This window comes from Cupressus sempervirens, chromosome 5 (assembly GCF_028749045.1).
Source record: "Cupressus sempervirens isolate cs-2001-9-10 chromosome 5, ASM2874904v1, whole genome shotgun sequence".
NCBI classification, from domain to species: Eukaryota; Viridiplantae; Streptophyta; class Pinopsida; order Cupressales; family Cupressaceae; genus Cupressus; species Cupressus sempervirens.
The window spans coordinates 846,342,704-846,362,656 of NC_143122.1; the positions used below are offsets into that span (position 1 = coordinate 846,342,704).

General features: G+C 30.0%; 1 protein-coding gene across 2 annotated transcripts in view; it reads left to right on the top strand.

Annotated features, from left to right (window-relative positions):
• Positions 1–19,953, top strand: part of LOC149558573 (uncharacterized) — a 44,800-nt gene that overhangs the window by 10,433 nt on the left and 14,414 nt on the right. Inside the window, exon 3 of one of the 2 annotated variants that reach the window (XM_089832743.1) lies at positions 6,223–7,092. The exons of the other annotated variant lie outside the window; for it this stretch is intronic. Within the exon in view, the coding sequence (XP_089688869.1) occupies positions 6,223–6,975 (753 nt within the window). The 3' untranslated portion in view covers positions 6,976–7,092. Of the gene's footprint in view, positions 1–6,222; positions 7,093–19,953 lie in introns of those variants that run through there. 2 annotated transcript variants of the gene reach the window in all.

Sequence of the window (19,953 nt, forward strand, 5' to 3'; positions counted from 1 at the left end):
TTCAAATGTGTGTGCACTAAAAAGACATCCACATGCTTTTGCCTACAAATATGCAAGCTTGTAGAGGACTATTTGAACATTACAAACTTGACACCATGTGAATGTAATTCCCAAAATGATGGTTTCCTATTTATATTTTTTTTAAATTCAAAAATCCCTCTTTTTCATGCATTTGGTCTTCTTGGTTATTGATTAAATCTAATAAGGTATTTTGGAAATCTAATGCAACTTCTTGGCTATGATTTTATGACTCCATACATCTAGTTTGCATCATTAACATTATAGGTTTTCAACATTTTTAAATAGCTCAAGCTATCCAAGCTCTCATATTCAACTTCATATCATGCATTTTATCTCTTTGTATTTAGGGATCTATTTTCACACCTTTTTATCTTTTGAGAATGTTTATCTCTACCTCAACACTTCTATTTATTTTTTCTATTATTATTTCCATTCTATTTATCCATCACAAAATTTGACATTTTGATTAAAATTTGTTCATGGAGGTGGAAACACCAAAGTGGGGTTTTGACCAAGGAAAACCTCTTAAATATTTACAAAAATTTTCCTCTTTATGTTTTATGAAAATCTTTACTAAAAGTTCATGGGTTCAAAAGCTCCTATTGGATTTCAATATCAAACACTAAACCAATTCTTATCTCTTCTTTCTTCTTTCTCACTAAACCAATTCTTATCTCTTCTTTCTTCTTTCTCTTTATCATTTCATTTATTGAATACATAAAATAGGTTAATCTATCATATTTTGAAATCTCTCAATTAATAGATAAACTCTATCTGAACCTTAGCTTCCTTTTGTTTCTCGCATGTAAATCATCTTCTTAATTTAGTCACATTCTATTTTTTTACATTTGTACATATTTTTCACAAATTAATTCTTGGCTTATCTTTTAATTATATTATTTTCAAAATTTTGCTTTGCCTATGTAATATTTTAAGCATCATGTTGGTGTCCATTTTGTGTTATGTTGTCCTTTAGATCATGCTTCTTCCTATGGTATTGATCTCATAGAGTTTTATTGTAGCTATTATAATGGTCTCCCATAATCTTGTAGTCACTTTATATAAGCACATAATTCACACTTAATTAACATCTACATTATATCAAGATGATTTATATATCTCGAATCTAATATCTATGACACTCTAGCTAACTAGAACAATGTCGTGGTTTAAAGGAAATAGTGCATTTCTTGAGGTTTTAATCCACCTCTAGGTTGGTGCATTATTTCCTTCCCCACATATATATAAAAGATAAATAAATTATAGAAAAAATATGGAGAAAGAAATATACTATCAAGGACACAAAATGAAATGGGATGAAAAAAATTGAACCTTCAATGAGATAGAATTTAAAATATTAATATTATTGACCCAAAATATTTCAAAATATTCCAATATAGTGAGGAGATAAAGAAAGTGATGAATAACCTAAATGTGTGTTGACTAGCTCAAAAAATCTCATAATAATGAGCAAAGGGATACCAACTAAAGTTTATAATTTAGGTACACAAGGTCAAATTCCATATCAATAAGTGAAAATTAAAGTGTTACATTCTACATGGAAGAAGTGTGTAATAGCTCAATTATACCATCCAATTGTATAGATTCATGAATAACTACATATCACATCCAAATGTCTCCATGATTCTCATGCATCGTATATTATCTAGGTCACATGGTTGAGATTCAAAATGGGTGATGACAAGGTCAAGTGAGTGAGTATGAATGGATGGTGTAAAATTTATGTTTTTGGGCAAAGGTAGGGGTAATGATAGATGGAGAATTATACTAGCATAAAAATATGTAATCTAAAGTAAATAACTTATCTAAATTATCTATGGGGTTCTATCATTTAGGGCTGCCCCTATATTGGAATTTATTAATTATTAATGGAGAACATCCAACACATAAGTTCTATTTAAACATGATATATGATAAGAATAACCTATGGACCTAAGGCTATTAGTGGTATACCTTTATGGGTTGAAAGCTATGTTATGCTAGATAGCCATATGATAGGGAAGTCTTGATAGTGCTTTGAGAGGTGTAGAAAATACTCTATAGGAATATTATATGATGTGTTCACTTGAATAGAAAATACTAGATATGAATGTGATAGGGAGGCTTTAAATAGTGATTTGACATGTATAGAAAATGCTAGGTAGGCATGTGATGCATTAGGTTAGATATTTCTTACATGTGTAGAAAAATCTAAATAGGTGTATTTTAGGGAAGCATAAACCATATGGGTATATATAGGATAAGCTATGAAAGAATATAATAGGGAAAGATCAAAATAGTTAGATAGAAGGTTGGCTCCCCAAAAGTTACAATTTTGAAGTAAAAGCTTTATTCTTTGCAAGAAAAACTTTTAATGTAGATAATATATGACCATTATTTAAGCTATAATTAGACACTTAAATAAAATATCCTACACTTTCAATGAACCATGTTACTCAAAGAAAGGCATAATATATTCCAAGGGGAGGGGGGGGGTATGCAAACATATAATATATTTCCATGAAAATTCACTTCCATATGGGTGAAACATGATTTCCTTGATATGTATACATACATACATACAAACATATATACATACATATATATATATATATATATATATATATATATATATATATATATATATATATATATATATATATATATATATATATATATATATATATATATATATATATATATATATATATATATATATATATATATATATATATATATATATATATATATATATATATATATATATATATATATATATATATATATATATATATATATATATATATATATATATACACACACATAGATACATATAAATATTATATATATTTGTGTGTGTATATGTCTATATGTATATATGTGTGTCTATTTATACACACACACACACACACACACACACACACACACACACACACACACATTGTACACATGCATATCTATATACATACATACATACATAAATATATATGTATATATATATGCATGTATCTGATGTGTGTGTGTGTGTGTGTGGATTCTCTTAACGAGTCACTCTTGAAATACCCTTCTAAAGTATGGAACCACAACACAAGATAATAAAACAATCAAAAGAATTGTATTCCAATACAAATTTGGTGAGACAATACTCTTAAAATGTGTCATGCATAAGGCCTACCTAGTTGTAGCCATTTACAAGAGAAATTCCATGAGAGAACTCAAAAGATACACAATTCAAAACCTTGTTCTTCCTATCTAAAAATATTACAGCCTATATACATGTTAGATCACAATTATATAGCCATCAAGACACATAGGTCAAGTTATAATTATTAAAGAATAAAGGTCCTTCCCCAAAGGGAAATCAATAACCTTACAACTAAGAAAAAATCCATTTGTGAGAATAAAGATAGGTCAGCAAGTGATCCAAGAATAAATCCCCAAAGCCACAAAACACTGCTTAACCATATGAACTTTGTTTAAGACAACTTTTTCACATTACATGATATCCCAACAATGAACATGCCTCAAGAAAGGATGAAAGATAACTTCCAAGTGAACTGAAATCATGTTTTATGAACACAGGGTAAGGATGCATGATAGGTGCACATTAAGGAGACAAATTCATAGAAGAAACAAACATGAATAGCAAGGTTTCCCCCAATAACAATAGACTGGAACAAATAAAGAAATATATATAGTTTTGGTTGATGCAAGATTTCCCAATCCAAGACTCTCCTACATTAGACACCTGAGACCTTTAAGTAGAGGATATTTCATCAATTTACGATGCCAATACACTAGAGGTTTTGAAATAGACCTTCGGGTTACTAAAAAATGAATTTAATAGTAATTCAAAAAAGGAAGAAATAAAATGCTTATAAATATTTAGTATCTTTGGCATCTTTCCCTAAAATTATTTACAAAAAATCCTTTTTTATGTAAAAATATGGTGGTTGTACACATGTATGGTATGATCCTAACACAATCATTTTGAAAAAGTGGTTTTTATAGATGCCTACTAAAAATTGATTTATTCCATGTGTATCTTCAAATAAATGACATATTGGATATGTAGACTATAAACACTACATTATATAGTTCCAAATTTCTATGAGATTTAATCTTTTAAGTTCCTCAAATTCTTATGTCCATTGATACAAAACTAAAAAATCAGAAAAAATAGTTCCACCTTTTTCCTAAAATTTCTTGTAGGCATCATGAAAAAAGAATTGAAAGCATAGCAAGCAATGCACATTATGATCATAATAATTCTCATCCTTCTGCACTCCAAAACTGCAAGGGGGTATACTTTCTCATATATATGTTAAGAATTTTTATATTTAAAAAAAACATTAATCTTTAATCTAATTGTATGTAGATTGATTTCATATAGTTTATTTTGTTTAAAATGTAGAAATAATAAAGTTAAAATTTTGGACAAGATCGTTATTTGAATTTTATGTATCAATCAATTAATAAATAATACAAAAAAATGGAATTAATTAAGTCAAAAAAAATATTTTTTTGATATCTACATAGTTAGAATTACAATGGATTTTTTTATTAGAACAATTCAATTAGAAAGGACTTAAAAATTATGAAAGAGTATAATTTAGCCATAATTTAAAAGGACTTAAAATTATGCAAGAGTATAATTTATAGGTTCTAATGCTTTAGCCATTAATTTGAAGATGTAAAGCTTGTGTAACCTTGGTCCTCCCAAGCCTATCCCAACCTCAAACTTGATGTAAAGGGTGGGAGATGAATTCAACTTTTAAATAATTCATACTCATTTAAAAATGTATACCTTATACATAAATATGATGAATTTTTACGTGAAAATGAGTTTATAGACATTATTTGTCAAAAAAAAATGCTTAAGTTTCTTTGAAAATTACTGCATAGACATTTTGAAAAAAAATAGTTCTCATTTTTAAATTTGTAGATTGGGTGTTGGAACTTAAAATGCAGACCTTTTTTATTTCAAAATGAGTACTCATTTCTAATGGGATTCTTTAATTTTATGTAAGATTCTATTTAATTGTGACCCAACTTATTACACATACCCTTCTTTCAATCTCTACATTTAGAGATAAGTGTCAAGTTTTTGGTGAATTTATCCTTCATTTAAGAATATATCTTATAAATTCAATCAATTATAGTGGCACTCCATATCTTTGAGTTTATCATTCACCATATTAGATAGGACTATATTATTATGAGCATACTTTGGTTTTGCCAACAACATGACCTATCTAAGTTCATAAATTTATGCATAACTTTTGAAAATGTCCAAATCTAACTTTAAATTATCTTTCCTAGTTTTAATTTTATTGTTTTTTCTTTCTTGATGCTCTAACAAATTATAGTATTCAAAAGTATCTTTCAATATTTAAAAATATATTTATTCTTGTTATGTCACAAGGGGACATATCTCATTATATTTAAACTCTTACACTAAATGTGCATATTTAAATTCTTATTAGAGTACTAAATTGAATATTTTTCTTCATTAAATATCTGTGATACTTGGGTGATGATTAGGCATATAGTGAGTATAATTAATTAGTTTGAAATGGAAGGAAGTAGTGACACATCATGTGTATTCTTTTGGTTTAATCATAACTTAGGAATTAGAAATGTCTACATAATTTTGAATTGTATTTTTAACAATTAAAGAGTAAAATGTATAATCATTGATTGAACTTATACTTGTCAAAATGGTAAAGACATATGAATGATTGGATGAAATAAATAACACTATGTTTGAGGATATGAAAACACATACATATAAGTAAATGATGATCTAGGTGAATGTTACAATTTTTTTTAAATAGAGGAAAGATGACATATAAATGTAATATAAAATGTGTCAACTTATAATATTTCAAGTTTCGTAAAGAAGAAGCAATAATCTCATCAAACTATAAGCCATCTATAGACCTATATATACATGACTTCTTGATGTCTTAGAATATAAAATTATATTTCTCTCATCCTAACTATATTCTATTTAGAAGAGGATCAAGTTTATCCAAAACTATAATTTTTTTTAAATTTATAAATATATTAACATGCTCACTTCAAATATTTTTAAACAGAAAAATGGCCTTAAATGTATCTCAAAACTTGCACACTTTGTGAGAGTACATATTCAAATTATTATAAATATAACACAATATGTTTTTTTTGTGAGTGTAGATAGTGGAGTACATTGTCTCATTTGTTGGACTAGAGATCTCTACCCTAAACAATGAAGGCATGACTGCACTTGACATAGCTTCAAACATTATGCAAAATAACCCTCATTCTTCTATCATTGTAAATATTTTGAGGCCCAAAAAAAAATGGAAGCAAGGGATGGAAAAAGACATAATAAATACGCACATGGTGGTGGCATCACTGATTGCCACCATCACATTTGCAGCCATCTTCCAAATCCCAGGTGGAATTGAGGATAACAAAGAAAGTGTACATTATGGAGCTGCTAAGCTGGCATTTACTAAAATTTTTAGATTATTCATCTTCTCTGACACTGCGGCCTTCATCACATCCCTTTCAGTGGTTTCTCAGTGGCTAGTACAACAAAAGTTCCATAATACATATTTGGCATGGTTAGATACATACATGGTATCTGATATGTCTGGATTGACCTTGCTCATTTCGATATTGTGGACAATAGTAGCATTTATGAGTGCCATCATTATTGTCATCATACCCTATAATTTTGAGAGCTTGAAAGGTAAGCATGGAGATGCTTTCTCAAAATATAAGATGCTTTTGGAATACGAAATCTTTCTTGCACTCATCACATCATATTTGGTTGCCAGCATGTTTGCTTTTGCAATTCAAATATTTACAAAGAAACTAAAATTTGATGGCACACCCAACCGAGGCATATTTTTTCATTTGTGTATGATAACAATTTTTATTCTTATATGTACTTTTAAGTGAGTGGACTATTTTTCTCTTTAATTCTACTATTATTGTGTAAATAACATTGTGGAGTTATTGTAAGACCTATTGGAGAATATATAAAGGATTTCTATAAAGAAAAATGAGTTACTTGTGTATATTGAATTTATTTGGATTTATTGTAAAAATGATCCAATTTTAAATTCAAATAAGTTGATTGTATGATTTAAAAGGTTGTTTCTCATGGTTTTCTTTCGAGTAATTATTTTCCAATGACACAAGTTGTGGTTCATAACTATATTTCTAACTTATTTAGTTAATGAAAAATAAAAGAATCTATTATATATAGTTAACTAAAATGGTAATTTTAAATTTAAATAAGTTGCTTGCATGATTTAAAAGGTTATTTCCCATGGTTTTCTTTCAAGTAATTCTTTTCCAATAACACAAGTTGTGGTACATAATTATATTTCTAACCTATTTAGTTTATGAAAAATAAGTGAACCTAGTATATATAGTTAACTAAAATGGTAATAAGAAGTTTCTTATATTATTGGTATTATTATAAATATATTACAAATAAACAATATAGCTTTAATTGTCTTTTAATTGAATATTTTAGTAAGAATATTTAAATATATTAATAGATAATTTGTATAAGTTCTATTATTAATCAAAGGAATAAATGTACTTACATTTTTAAAATTTTGTTTAATATAATATTTAATTATCAAGTTATAAATAGTTTTTTCTCTCCATCATTGATTAGCAATTCACCATTTTAATATTGTTTGTGGGTGTAATAATTTATAGATATTTTGATGATTTTCTAAGAAAGATACAAATTTAATTAAAAGAATGCAAGTAACTAGTATATAAAAAAATGAACAAATTTTGAGTACAATATTGACTGCACAATATGTCCTTAGATTAGGACCTTCGTTGTGCTTTTGAACCTTACTAAACAATATGACCTTTAGGGTGGATATGAATTTGTTGCTAGCATTTTCACATAGGAACCTTTGAAGGCTAACTCAAACTTTAAGCTTATTATGAATAGTTTGAAAAGATCTATTTGAACCTGCCACATTCACCCACTTGGACACATGTTATAGAACATGGGCAAGGCACTCACTTTTGAATTGTATCTTGCAACATTTTCCAAACTACAAGCTATTCTAACCATCCTTGGTTACAAATTCCATACCAAGCCATTTGCCTGATCAGGTCTTCATGTGAATTTTGCACTCCTAAAATTGGTTCTTCTCATTCTCATATGGTATTTGCTACTTCGTTGGTTACTCTCTAGTCTAGTGAATATTTTGACATTACTGGTTTTGTGGCAACATTCTCCAACATGAAACTAGTGTAGGATGAGGGTGGGTGCCATGTGGTCCCAATGGAAGAATAGATCTACATTGCAAATTTTTGTTTAGCATAGTCAGTTCCTCGTATCCACTTGGCATATTTTTCTTTGAGGTTCCAGTGTAGCCCCTATTTCATATGATTAATGGTTTCCTTGTATTTTTCTTGTCATGACCTTTTTTCCAAATTCTTGCAGAATTTGTTTTTGTGATGCCAATTTAGTGCCTTGTATTATTTCCTATTGCAATCAACTTCTTACACCTTTGCAAATTTTGTCTTCAAATACTAGTGTAGTATCTATTTTGTCAAGTGACATGTGCTTAGATATGTCATATCTACATGTGGATTGGTAGTGATATGGATTGTATATACTCAAAATGATGTTGTACCACTGGTGTTTAGAACTTTGATGTGATTTAGTTTCTTATGAAGGTTTTGGCATCCTCCCCTCCCTCTTGATTTCAAACTGTTAATTTGCTCACACACCTTTATGAGAATTACTATGTTGATTGGTCTAACATTGTGATAAAAAAAATATGATTTTTTAGTAGGCTCGTGACCTCTACTTCTTTGCAAATTCAATAACATGTCGATCATGATTCAAGGCTGCTAGTTTTGATTGAGTTCTGACTTATTTATGTTCAGTCTCAATGAATCTATTATAGTTCATGAATTTTATGGTTACTAGATAGATTTTTTTATAGAATCCTAGGTTCATTGATTGTACTCTTAAAATTGGTTCTTCTCATTCTCATATGGTATTTGCTACTTCATTGGTTACTCTCTGGTCTAGTGAATATTTTGACATTACTGGTTTTGTGGCAACATTCTCCAACATGAAACTAGTGTAGGATTAGGGTGGGTGCCATGTGGTCCCAATGGAAGAATAGATCCAGATTGCATATTTTTGTTTAGCATAGTCAGTTCCTCGTGTCCACTTGGCATATTTTTCTTTGAGGTTCCAGTGTACCCCCTATTTCATATGATTAATGGTTTCCTTGTATTTTTCCTGTTATGACCATTTTTTCAAATTCTTGCAGACTTTGTTTTTATGATGCCAATTTAGTGCCTTGTATTCTTTCCTATTGCAATCAACTTCTTACACCTTTGCAAATTTTGTCTTCAAATGCTAGTGTAGTATCTATTTTGTCAAGTGACATGTGCTCAGATATGTCTTATCTACATGTGGATTGCTATTGATATGGATTTTATATAATCAAAATGATGTTGTACCACTGGTGTTCAGAACTTTGATGTGATTTGGTTTCTTATGAAGGTTTTGGCATCCTCCCCTCCCTCTTAATTTCGATCTGTTAATTCCTCACACTCCTTTATGAGAATTACTATGTTGATTGGTCTAACATTATGATAAAGAGATCATGATTTTTTACTAGGCTCATGACCTCTGCTTCTTCGCAGATTCAAGAACATGTCGATCATGATTCAAGGCTGCTAGTTTTTATTGAGTTCTGACTTGTTTATGTTCAGTCTCAATGAATCTATTATAGTTCATGAATTTTATGGGAACTAGATAGATTTTTTTATAGAATCCTAGGTTCATTGATTGTAGCCCATCTGATATGGGTACTCTATATTTTATTATGGCTTCTCTATCTTTCCATCAATTTTATCGAGTTCACCTAGGAACCGTAAACTTTGAAATTTCTATATTTGGTAAGGATTGGGGGTTTTCTTGTTGGTTCTTTCCTTCATGAACCTTGGACTAATGTTGTATTTTGTTATATTAATGGCTTGCCACTTTTTCCAAAAAAATAATAAATAAATTTTAATATAAGTATAAATAACAGAGGCAAGATTAAAACAAATGTTGCATAAAATGATGTGGTTATTGGGTTTTGAGCCCAAGTATTCATAGCCACAACATGAAATTAATGGAACTAAATCATAGTCACAATTATATATACTTCTTTTAGTTTATTTATTGTTTGGTTGACAAAACTTGCAAGTCAACAATTGCCTTCAACTAATTTTGTGTGGAAAATCTTTTTAACTTGTGTTTAAAATATCTTCAATGTATTGGAAACCAAAAATATATTATATATAATTAGTAAATAAATATGGGGATTAATTAGGTCAAACCCACCTTTTGGATGATATCTTAAGTGTATTAAGTAATAAATTCCCTCTTTTGAATGTTTTCCCTTGAATATGTGCATGGTCAATAATCTTATTTCTTTGAAAGTTGTGTGACAGTAATGTATCAAAGCTTATAGTACTACTTTTCTTCAATAATTTATAATGACCAATGTAGTATTTATTTACAATAGTTAATTTTTAACCACATCTAATTATCAAACTCATGTCTTTAATGGTGAAAACAAGGTATCATATTAGACTAAAACTAACACATCCATTAAAGATATAATCTAATCTTGGAACTTAGTTTCTATGAATTTTCTTATTGGGAAATTTTTGCTTATCAAAATTGTCCTTATTTCAATTCCTAATTAAGCACTTTGTGTACTTTAAGATCCTACAATTATGCAAGATAGTATTAAAAGAAACATGAGGGGCATTTTATGCAAAGGTAATCTGGATGAGAAAAAATTAAATTCCTTTAATACCATGGGTAATATTTGCTAGCTAAAGATACAAAGTGGTGAAAGGGTCTTAGCTTAAAGAAAATAAATATCAATCTAGGGAAAAATTTAGTTTGTAAACTATATAAAGACAAAATGCCCTGTATGTCAAAATTATCAAGATCAAATACCTCAAATTTGAATTGGAGGAGAGAATATTCACTATTAAAAACCCTGCAAGTTGATCTTCTAAGTGGAAATTAATTATAATATGTATAGAATCATGCCTTCCTCATCTATTTGGGGTTGTTAATAGTGGCACCATTGTGAAATTCTAAGAAGACTTCTAGAATGGTCACCCCCTATTCACAATATCACAAAGATAAACCATGTTAGCATGAGTACTATTGGTATTCCTATGGGAGAGTATCCTAGTAGTGTTGGAGACAAGATTGAGTAGTTATGTGTTGCATTTATGACAAAGTTTGTCAATTGATGTCAACATACTTGTTATTCTATAAAGACTGACATATTAGAAGAGAGATATAAGCTTTGCATGGTTCAAGGAGTGAAGATCAAATTATGCACACTTGGGATTATTTTCTAGACTATGTATAGATGCTATAGTTAAGAGTGCATATGAAAATATGAAGACTAGATAGAGTCATTAATAATTTGGTGAAGACAAATTTCAAACATCGTATCTAGAAAGTGGGTACTATTGTTTCAATTTTATCTAGACTAATAGAGATAAAATCTAGTTGAGAAAGCTAAGATAGAGCTTGAAGACATGTTTAAGGTCCTTTAGTTAAGTTAGCATAATCAAATGGTCACCTCGTGGAAATTTATGAAGACTATGAGCTAACAAACTAAATGTAATTATGAAAAGATGGAATATTATAATGTCTCATCTATTGTAATTGTCAAAGAGTAAATTTGAGCAAGATAATTGAGAGGGGGGGTGAATTAGTTATCTGATCAATACAAGTTGTATCAACCTTATTAAACCTTAAACATTTGAGTAGTATAATCAACAACCATAAGAAGATACACGTACACAATAACACCAGATATGTAAACTAGGGAAACCCTTGATCAGAGAGAAAACCTTGGTGGGGATGGTACCCACAAAATGATGTAATAATATATATAAGTTTCTTGTAAGAGGATGAACTCTATTGGGAGCCAATAAAATACATTCACTACATATTAGTCCCTGTTAGGACATTTTGAATCCTTGCTAGGAGATTCCAATCTTGTTAGGAGTTGTAAAAGGAAGATGGATCCACTGTCCAAATAGCTTTAGGGGAAAGACAAGAAAACTCACTGTCCAAATGGCCTCTATTTTATTCCTTTCAGAATAATAAAAATTCAACTAATCTCCACAACTTGAACTCTTTCTCTATCCTCTTACTATGCCACTACTGCACTAAAATACCTTTCAAATCTTAATACTAGATCTTCAAATTTGTATTACATCAATATTTTTGATCACTAACTCATGTTTACTAACTTTACATATCCAGTACAAGTTCACTTTCCACTTATAAACTTAGATTCATCGTACACTTCATCACAAGGAAAATAACTTTCCTTATACCATGTCCTCAAAATAATTCACTGAGTCACCCTTGAGGCTTTCCCATTAATTATAATAGGACCTCATCAAGATAATTAAATTAATTACATGTTTTTATAATTACAAAACATTTTTAGGTCATAGTAATTACAAATTTTCACATGTGTAACCTTGAACCTCACGCACTCGCTAGCATCATCATCAAGTTTTCTACTATCATTTTCTAACTTTGATCATCATTATTTTGTCCTTATTAGCAGATACAATCTAGACACTAGAAACTACTTCTTAGATACTATGTCTGCACACTATCTTCTGTAAATCCCAAAGAACTATCATATGTCTTCAACTTTATACATGCATGCTTGTCAATATCATTAGGATATACTATAGAACATATCCTCAACCATGCTTGACCTCATTTTCAATACACAATTTGTATGACCTCATTATGTATCTGCTACTCTACTAGTATTTACAAAAACAATACTATGTTGACATCAATGAAAAACAAAATCATGAATGCAACATGTCAATCTCTCGAGTATTCCAGCAATTCTTAGGATACTCCCCCAAAGGAATACCTTAAGAATGCATGCTACCAATCTCCCCCTTTGGCATTAGGACAACATAGATAAAAAAACATCTAAGTTCCAAGAACACCAAATCCAACTCTATTTTTGTTGCTTCTCTCATCTTTTTAAATTGTCTTCATAGATCAAATATGAAACTTATGGAAACAATCTTCATCAATGCTTCCTCATTCTTGCATGGACAAGCATCAATTATTCACACTTATATCCAATAGATATAGCTCAATCTGATTATATATCTCCCCCATAATATCATAATATCATTTTCATACACTCTCTCACCCATTGACATCAATGACAAAGGCATCGTCATGTCAATAAACTTCTCAAAGTCTTCAACTACCTCAAGTGTCCAAAGACACTATTTCATATTAGCTACCAAGAGTCCTTGATAAATAATATTTCTTTGTACCACTAGACTAATGCACTCTTTACATCATCTGCTTTGAAGTAGGAAGGGGCATAACTCTAAGCATACTTCACAAATACTCAAATGTATCCTTACGAAAAGGCTTTGTAAAAATATGTGCAATTTTCTCCTTTATATTAACATACTCTAGTATGATTTCTTTCTCTACAAATTTCTCTCTCAAAACATGACACTTAATAGATATATGCATTTTCTTAGAATGTAACATAGGATTCTTAGACATAATTACTATACTTTTGTTATCACAATGTATGATTATATGTCCTAAAAACAATATCTTGTTATCCTTCAACATCTATTTCATCCACATGATCTAATTACTATTATTTTTGTTGCATACTCTATGTCTAATGTACTATGTTAAATGCAATCTTATTTCTTCCTTAGCGAAGAAACAAATCTTCCTCTAAGGAAAAATGCTCCACCACTTGTACTCTTTTTTCATCCATATTTCCTACCCAGCCCACATCAGTATATATGCATTTAGAGTAAAGTCATTTAATCTCTCATACCATAACTAAAAATCAAGTGTACCCTTCAAATATTTGAATATCCTTTTTAATATTGCATAGTGTGATTGTTTAGGGTCTTCTTGAAATCTTGTTACTAGTGTGATTCCTTAGGGTCTCATCTTTGCTAATAAGTTATGATGAGTTATCATAGGTGTACTAATAGGCTTACAACTTTCCAAGCCAAATCTCTTCAACAAATCTTTCAAATACTTAGTCAGTGATAGGAAAATACCATCACCATTCTACATAATCTCTAAACTTAAGAAATATTTCATCTCACCAATCATGTTCATCTCAAATGTATTCTTCATTTCATCAACAAATTTTTCACTTGCTTCGTCATTGCCTCCAAAGATTATATCATCCACAAATAGCACAATAATTAATGAGTCATTCTCAATTTATTTTGAATATAAATTACTATCTACATTACCTTCAGTTTTTCCAAATACTTATCCAACCTTGCATACTAGGTTCTAGGTGCTTGATTTAGTCTATACAATGCTTTCTTCAACTTGCATACCATGAGTCCTTCTTAAATCAAAAGGAAATCCTTCAATTTGCTCAATGTAGAATTTATCTTCAAGTTCTCCATTTAGAAATGCTCACTTCACATCTATCTGATACACTTTGAGCTTTTTACATGTTGCATAAGCCAAAGATATCCTTACTACATCAATTCTGGCAACAAGAGGAAATGTCTCTTCATAGTCTATACCTTCTTGCTATGAATATCCTTTACATACCAATCTTACTTTACTTCTGACAACCTCATCTTGTCCATTCATCTTATTTTGAAAACCCACTTAGTTCCTATAACATTCTTATCTATAACAAATTATTATCTTTAGGTCTACAGACCAATTCCCACATCTCATACTCCACAATCTAGTCTAGAGTTCTTCCTTCATTACTTGCCTTCAATGATCATCCTTGCATGCTTCATCTACATTCTTTGGTTCAAATTTAGAAATCAAACATAATTCTCCATGAACTTTTTTTCTTGTCATAAATCCTCTATCTTTGCTTTTGGAAATCAATTTAGTGGGGTGATTCTTTGTCAAATTCATGTTTGATGTTGTGTCATTGACTCAATTCTTACTTCTAGTATAGGTTTAGATCTTTGTTGTTCTCTTTTTTCCATAACTTGAATGTCATTCTACAAATAATTGTTAGTCTCAAGGAAAGTCTCAAAATTTTCTTGGATAGGCTTAGGATTAACTTCTTCATCATTAGAATTGTAATCAAGCATTCTTTCTTTAACTCCAAACTTCTCATCCACTTTTACATTTGCACTTTGAACAATAATCTTAGTCCTCTAATTAAAATATCTATAAGCTTTTTCTTTTCAATGAATAATCAAGGAACATACCTTCATCTCTTCTTGCATCAAACTTACCAATGTCATCATCTCTCTTGATATAACATTTACTTCCAAATATTTTGAAATATTTCACTAATAGTGCTTGTCTAGATCATAGTTCATAAGATGTCTTTTTGGTATCTTTTCTGGTTTACACTATGTTCATTGTATATATTTTTGTATTGACTATTTCTCTCCAAAATTTCTTTGATACATCATTCTCAAGCATCATAGCTATTTTTTCTTCTATTATAGACCTATTTCTTCTCTCAACAATTATATTCTTATCAGGAGTCTTCAGAGTCGATCACTGCCTCTAAATTGCATTCACTTCACAAAATATGTTAAACTAATTCAACATAGATTATCCACCTCTATTATATCTTAAACATTTAGTCTTCAATCCAAATTAATTCTCAACTCTATTTTTAAGCAACTTAAACTTCCCAAATGCTTTAGATTTTTCCATAAGGAATGCTACCTACATCATTATAGTAAATTCATCAACAATAACCATTAAGTATCTATCATCATAGAATCCTCTTGTCTTCATAGGATTATGCAAATATGTATGTACAATTTCCAATTTTGTTTTTGTAGTGAACTTTCTAGGAAATCATATTTTCTTCTCCTTAGCCATAACACATTCCTTGCACACTACATTAGTAGGCTTCACAATTTTTGGTAAATATCTAAAAACAAATGTACAAGTTTCCTTCATAATATTATCAAAACTTAAATGAAAAAAACTTCTATCACACAACTAACATTTATCAACTTTTGTAACCAAACATGTCATCTCTGTAGGGTTCAGTTAAAAAAATTACCTTTGGATCTTGTACCAGTGTCAATCAACTTACCATATATTTGTTCATAATAATGCATGTATTTTCTATCAATTTTAACTAATATCCCTTTTCAACCAACTATCCAACACTTAGTATTTCATGCTTTAATCCATCAAAAAAATAAACATCATCTATGTTAGTTTTCCCATCAAGAGTAATAGATCCTATGCCCTTGATATGACAAGCCACATTGAAATCTGACAATTCCTCCATCATGACTATTAAACTTAAATAATTTATTCATGTCACTAGTCATATGATGTGAACAACCATTTTCTATTATCTAATCAGCTTTCTTCTCAACCTACGATACTAGGGCTTTCTCTTCTCTGACTTCTTTTTTTAGGATTTTTCTCCTTTTATAGCTACAAATCCTAACTTATCATCACATTCACTTGGAACTCTCTCATTAGACTCATCATCTTCATTTGCATACAAAAATTCTCTTTTCCTTCTAGATTTGAAATTATTTTGGTACTTTTTCACTCTTTTAGGGTACTTAGAAGTATAATGACCAAATTCATCACAAGTCCAACATTTAAAGATTAAACTTATTGTCTTGTTCCCTCCTTACAAAAAAGGAAATTCCTTCTCTGATCCTTTTTTCTTTCTTAGATATGGATCTTCTTCTACTAGCATAATCTCCACCAATGCTTGCACTTCTTGAAAAGGAAGGGAGAATAATCAATGCACTAAAAGTAGTTTCCACACTAGTAAAATCTCCAAACTATCTCAAACTTACTTCTGCTACTTCCAATCTTCCAAGAAGAGTCTCTCTGGTAAATTTCTTAGTAGAAGGTGTCACATGTTCAATCATTTATTTTTTCTTCTTGAATGATGGTGTCAAGGTTTTCAAGTTCTTCCATATGATCTCATCTTCATCTTTAGTTCCATTACAAGACTTATTTTCTGCAACAATTTTTGATATTCTACCAATATAACTTCTTACAGATTCATCTTCCATCATTTTAGACTCTTTAAAAAAACATATCCAATTTTTTAATCTAATTCTATTAGCATGCTTCTCATCTTCAAAAGTAGATTCCAAAGCTTCCCAAATTCCATGAGATGTTTCTAAGGATTTCACCTGACTATATTCATTTTCAGGAAGAGCTGACAAAAGTGCTTCTCTTGCAAGCATGTTACACATAAATAGATCTCTTTCACCTTCACTGCATTCTTCAATTTTTCTTTCTTCCATAATTTTGTTTCCATTCTTCATCATGAGCCAATATCCTTAACCCATGTATAGAAGATGTGTATTGATCTTCTCTTTTGAGTTGTCATAGTTAACTCCATCAAATGTAAGACTATCTTTTCTAAAGTTACTCGTCATTGATCTCCTTAAGTTGTCAATCTTTTACTTCAAGGACCTAATGCTATGACACTAATTATTAGAAAGTAAAGTCCACCAAGATAAATGAGAGGGGGGCATGAATCAGTTAGTTGATCAATACAAGTTTGATCAACCTTATTAAACCCTAAACATGTGATCAATATAATCAACAACCATAAGAAGATACGCATACACAATAACATTGGATATGTTAACTAGGGAAACCCTTAATCAAAGGGAAAATCTAGATGGGGATGATACCCACAAAATAATATACTAATATATAAGTTCCTTATAAGATGATGGACTCTGTTAGGAGCCAATGAAATACATTCAGTAGATATCAGTCCCTATTAGGATATTTTGAATCCATGTTGGGAGACTCCAATCCTATTAGGAGTTGTAGAAGACATATGGATCCACTATATAAATAGCTTATGGGGCAAGACAATTGAACTCACTGTCCAACTAGACTCTATATTATTCCTTTTAGAATAATAGAAATTCAACTAATCTGCACAACTCAAACTCTTTCTTTATCCTCTTACTATGCCAAATACCTTTTGGATCTCAATACCAGATGTTTGGATTTGTATCACATTGATCCATTTGATCACTTACTCACATTTACTAAATTTTTATATACTATTATACAAGTTCACTTACAACTTATACATTTACATTCATTACACACTTAATCATTACAAAAAAAACTTTCTTTTATACCATGGACCCTCAAAATAATTCACTAAGTTAGCCTTGAGGCTTTCCCAATTATTGATAATAGGATCTCATTAAGATAATACAATTCATTATATCTTTTCATAATTACAAAACATTGTCAGCTCATAGCAAATACAACTTTTCACGCTATGACCTTAGACCTCATGCACTCATTGACATCATCATTAGGTTTTCTTCTGTCACTATCTAAATTTTCTCATCATGATTCTATCCCTATTAGGAGATACAATCTGAACACTAGAAATCACTTATTAGGTACTCTATTTACACACTATCTTCTGTAAATGAAAAATAAATTTCACATGTCTTCAACTTTCTGCACACACACACTTTTCCACATCATGAGGATATATTGTAGAACATATCCTCAACCACACTTGACCTCACCATCAATACATAGTCTGTATGACTTTGTTCTTTGTTTTCTACTCTGCCAGTCTTTACAAAAACAATACTATGTTGACATCAATGACAAACATAGTCATGAATGCAACATGTCAATCTCTCAAGTGTTCAAGCAATGATTAGGATACTCCCCCAAAGGAATAACATTAGTATTCATGCTAATAGTAATATCATAAGTTTGTCTTATATTATCATTGTAAGTTGGGAAATCCTAAAGGCTGACTCAATAAATGTTTTTAGGACTTGTTATAAAGGAAAGATTATTTCCTTGTGGTAGAGTGTAGTTTGTGATCAGTAAAATCATTTTTTTATATGAAAGCTTGAATGCAAATATTTTTTGGATCAAAGTAGTGATTGGTGTAGTTGAGGCATAGTGAGCTTACAAGGAACTATGTTTGTCAAGATAAGTTTCTATTTGATAGTTATTGATATAAACATGTATTATTAAGTGAGGAAAGTACTAAAGCTATTTGGAAAGTGGGTCCATCTATTTTTCCTTCAACTCCTAACAGGGATTAAAAGTCTCCTAATAGGGACTCATATGTACTAATTAGATTTAATTCGCTCCTAATAGGGCCCATCCTTTTACAAGGAACATTTATATTAGTACATCATCTTTTGGCCATCATTCTCACCAGGGATTTCCCTCTAAATAAGGGTTTCCCTAGTTAACAAATGTGACATTTTATGAATGATCACCTTTCTTCTTCTTTTTTGCATCTATTGTTTACATGTTTCAGAATTAATAAGGATATTGAGAGTTATTTTAATGGCATAACTAGTTCACCCCACCCACACACCCCCACCCCCCCATTATCTTGGTGAACTTTATGTTCTAATAACTGGTATTAGAGCATCAAGTCCTTGAAGTAAAATCTTAAAAACTTAAGGAGATCTATGGAAAACTTTGAAAGATAGTCTAAAGTTTGATGGAGTTAACTTTGATAGTTAGAAAGAAAAGATGAAGACATATTTTCTATGCATGGTTTTAGAATATTGGTTAATTACTAAAAATAGCTAAGATGTGATTGAAGAAACAAATATTGAGAGTTGTGAAGCAATAGATAAATATATACTCATGTACAACATGCTTGCTAGAGAGGCATTATTATCAACTTTTTGTGAAACTAAATTTGGTCAGGAAAAATCTTTGAGACCCACTCATGAAATTTGGAATGCTTTACAAAGTACATTTAAAGGTGGACACATGCTTGGAAGGTTATACTATAGAGTTGGATATTTTTATTCCAAGATGCTAAAGGGATGGAAAATAAATCTATAAGAAGCTATTTTGGTAGAATA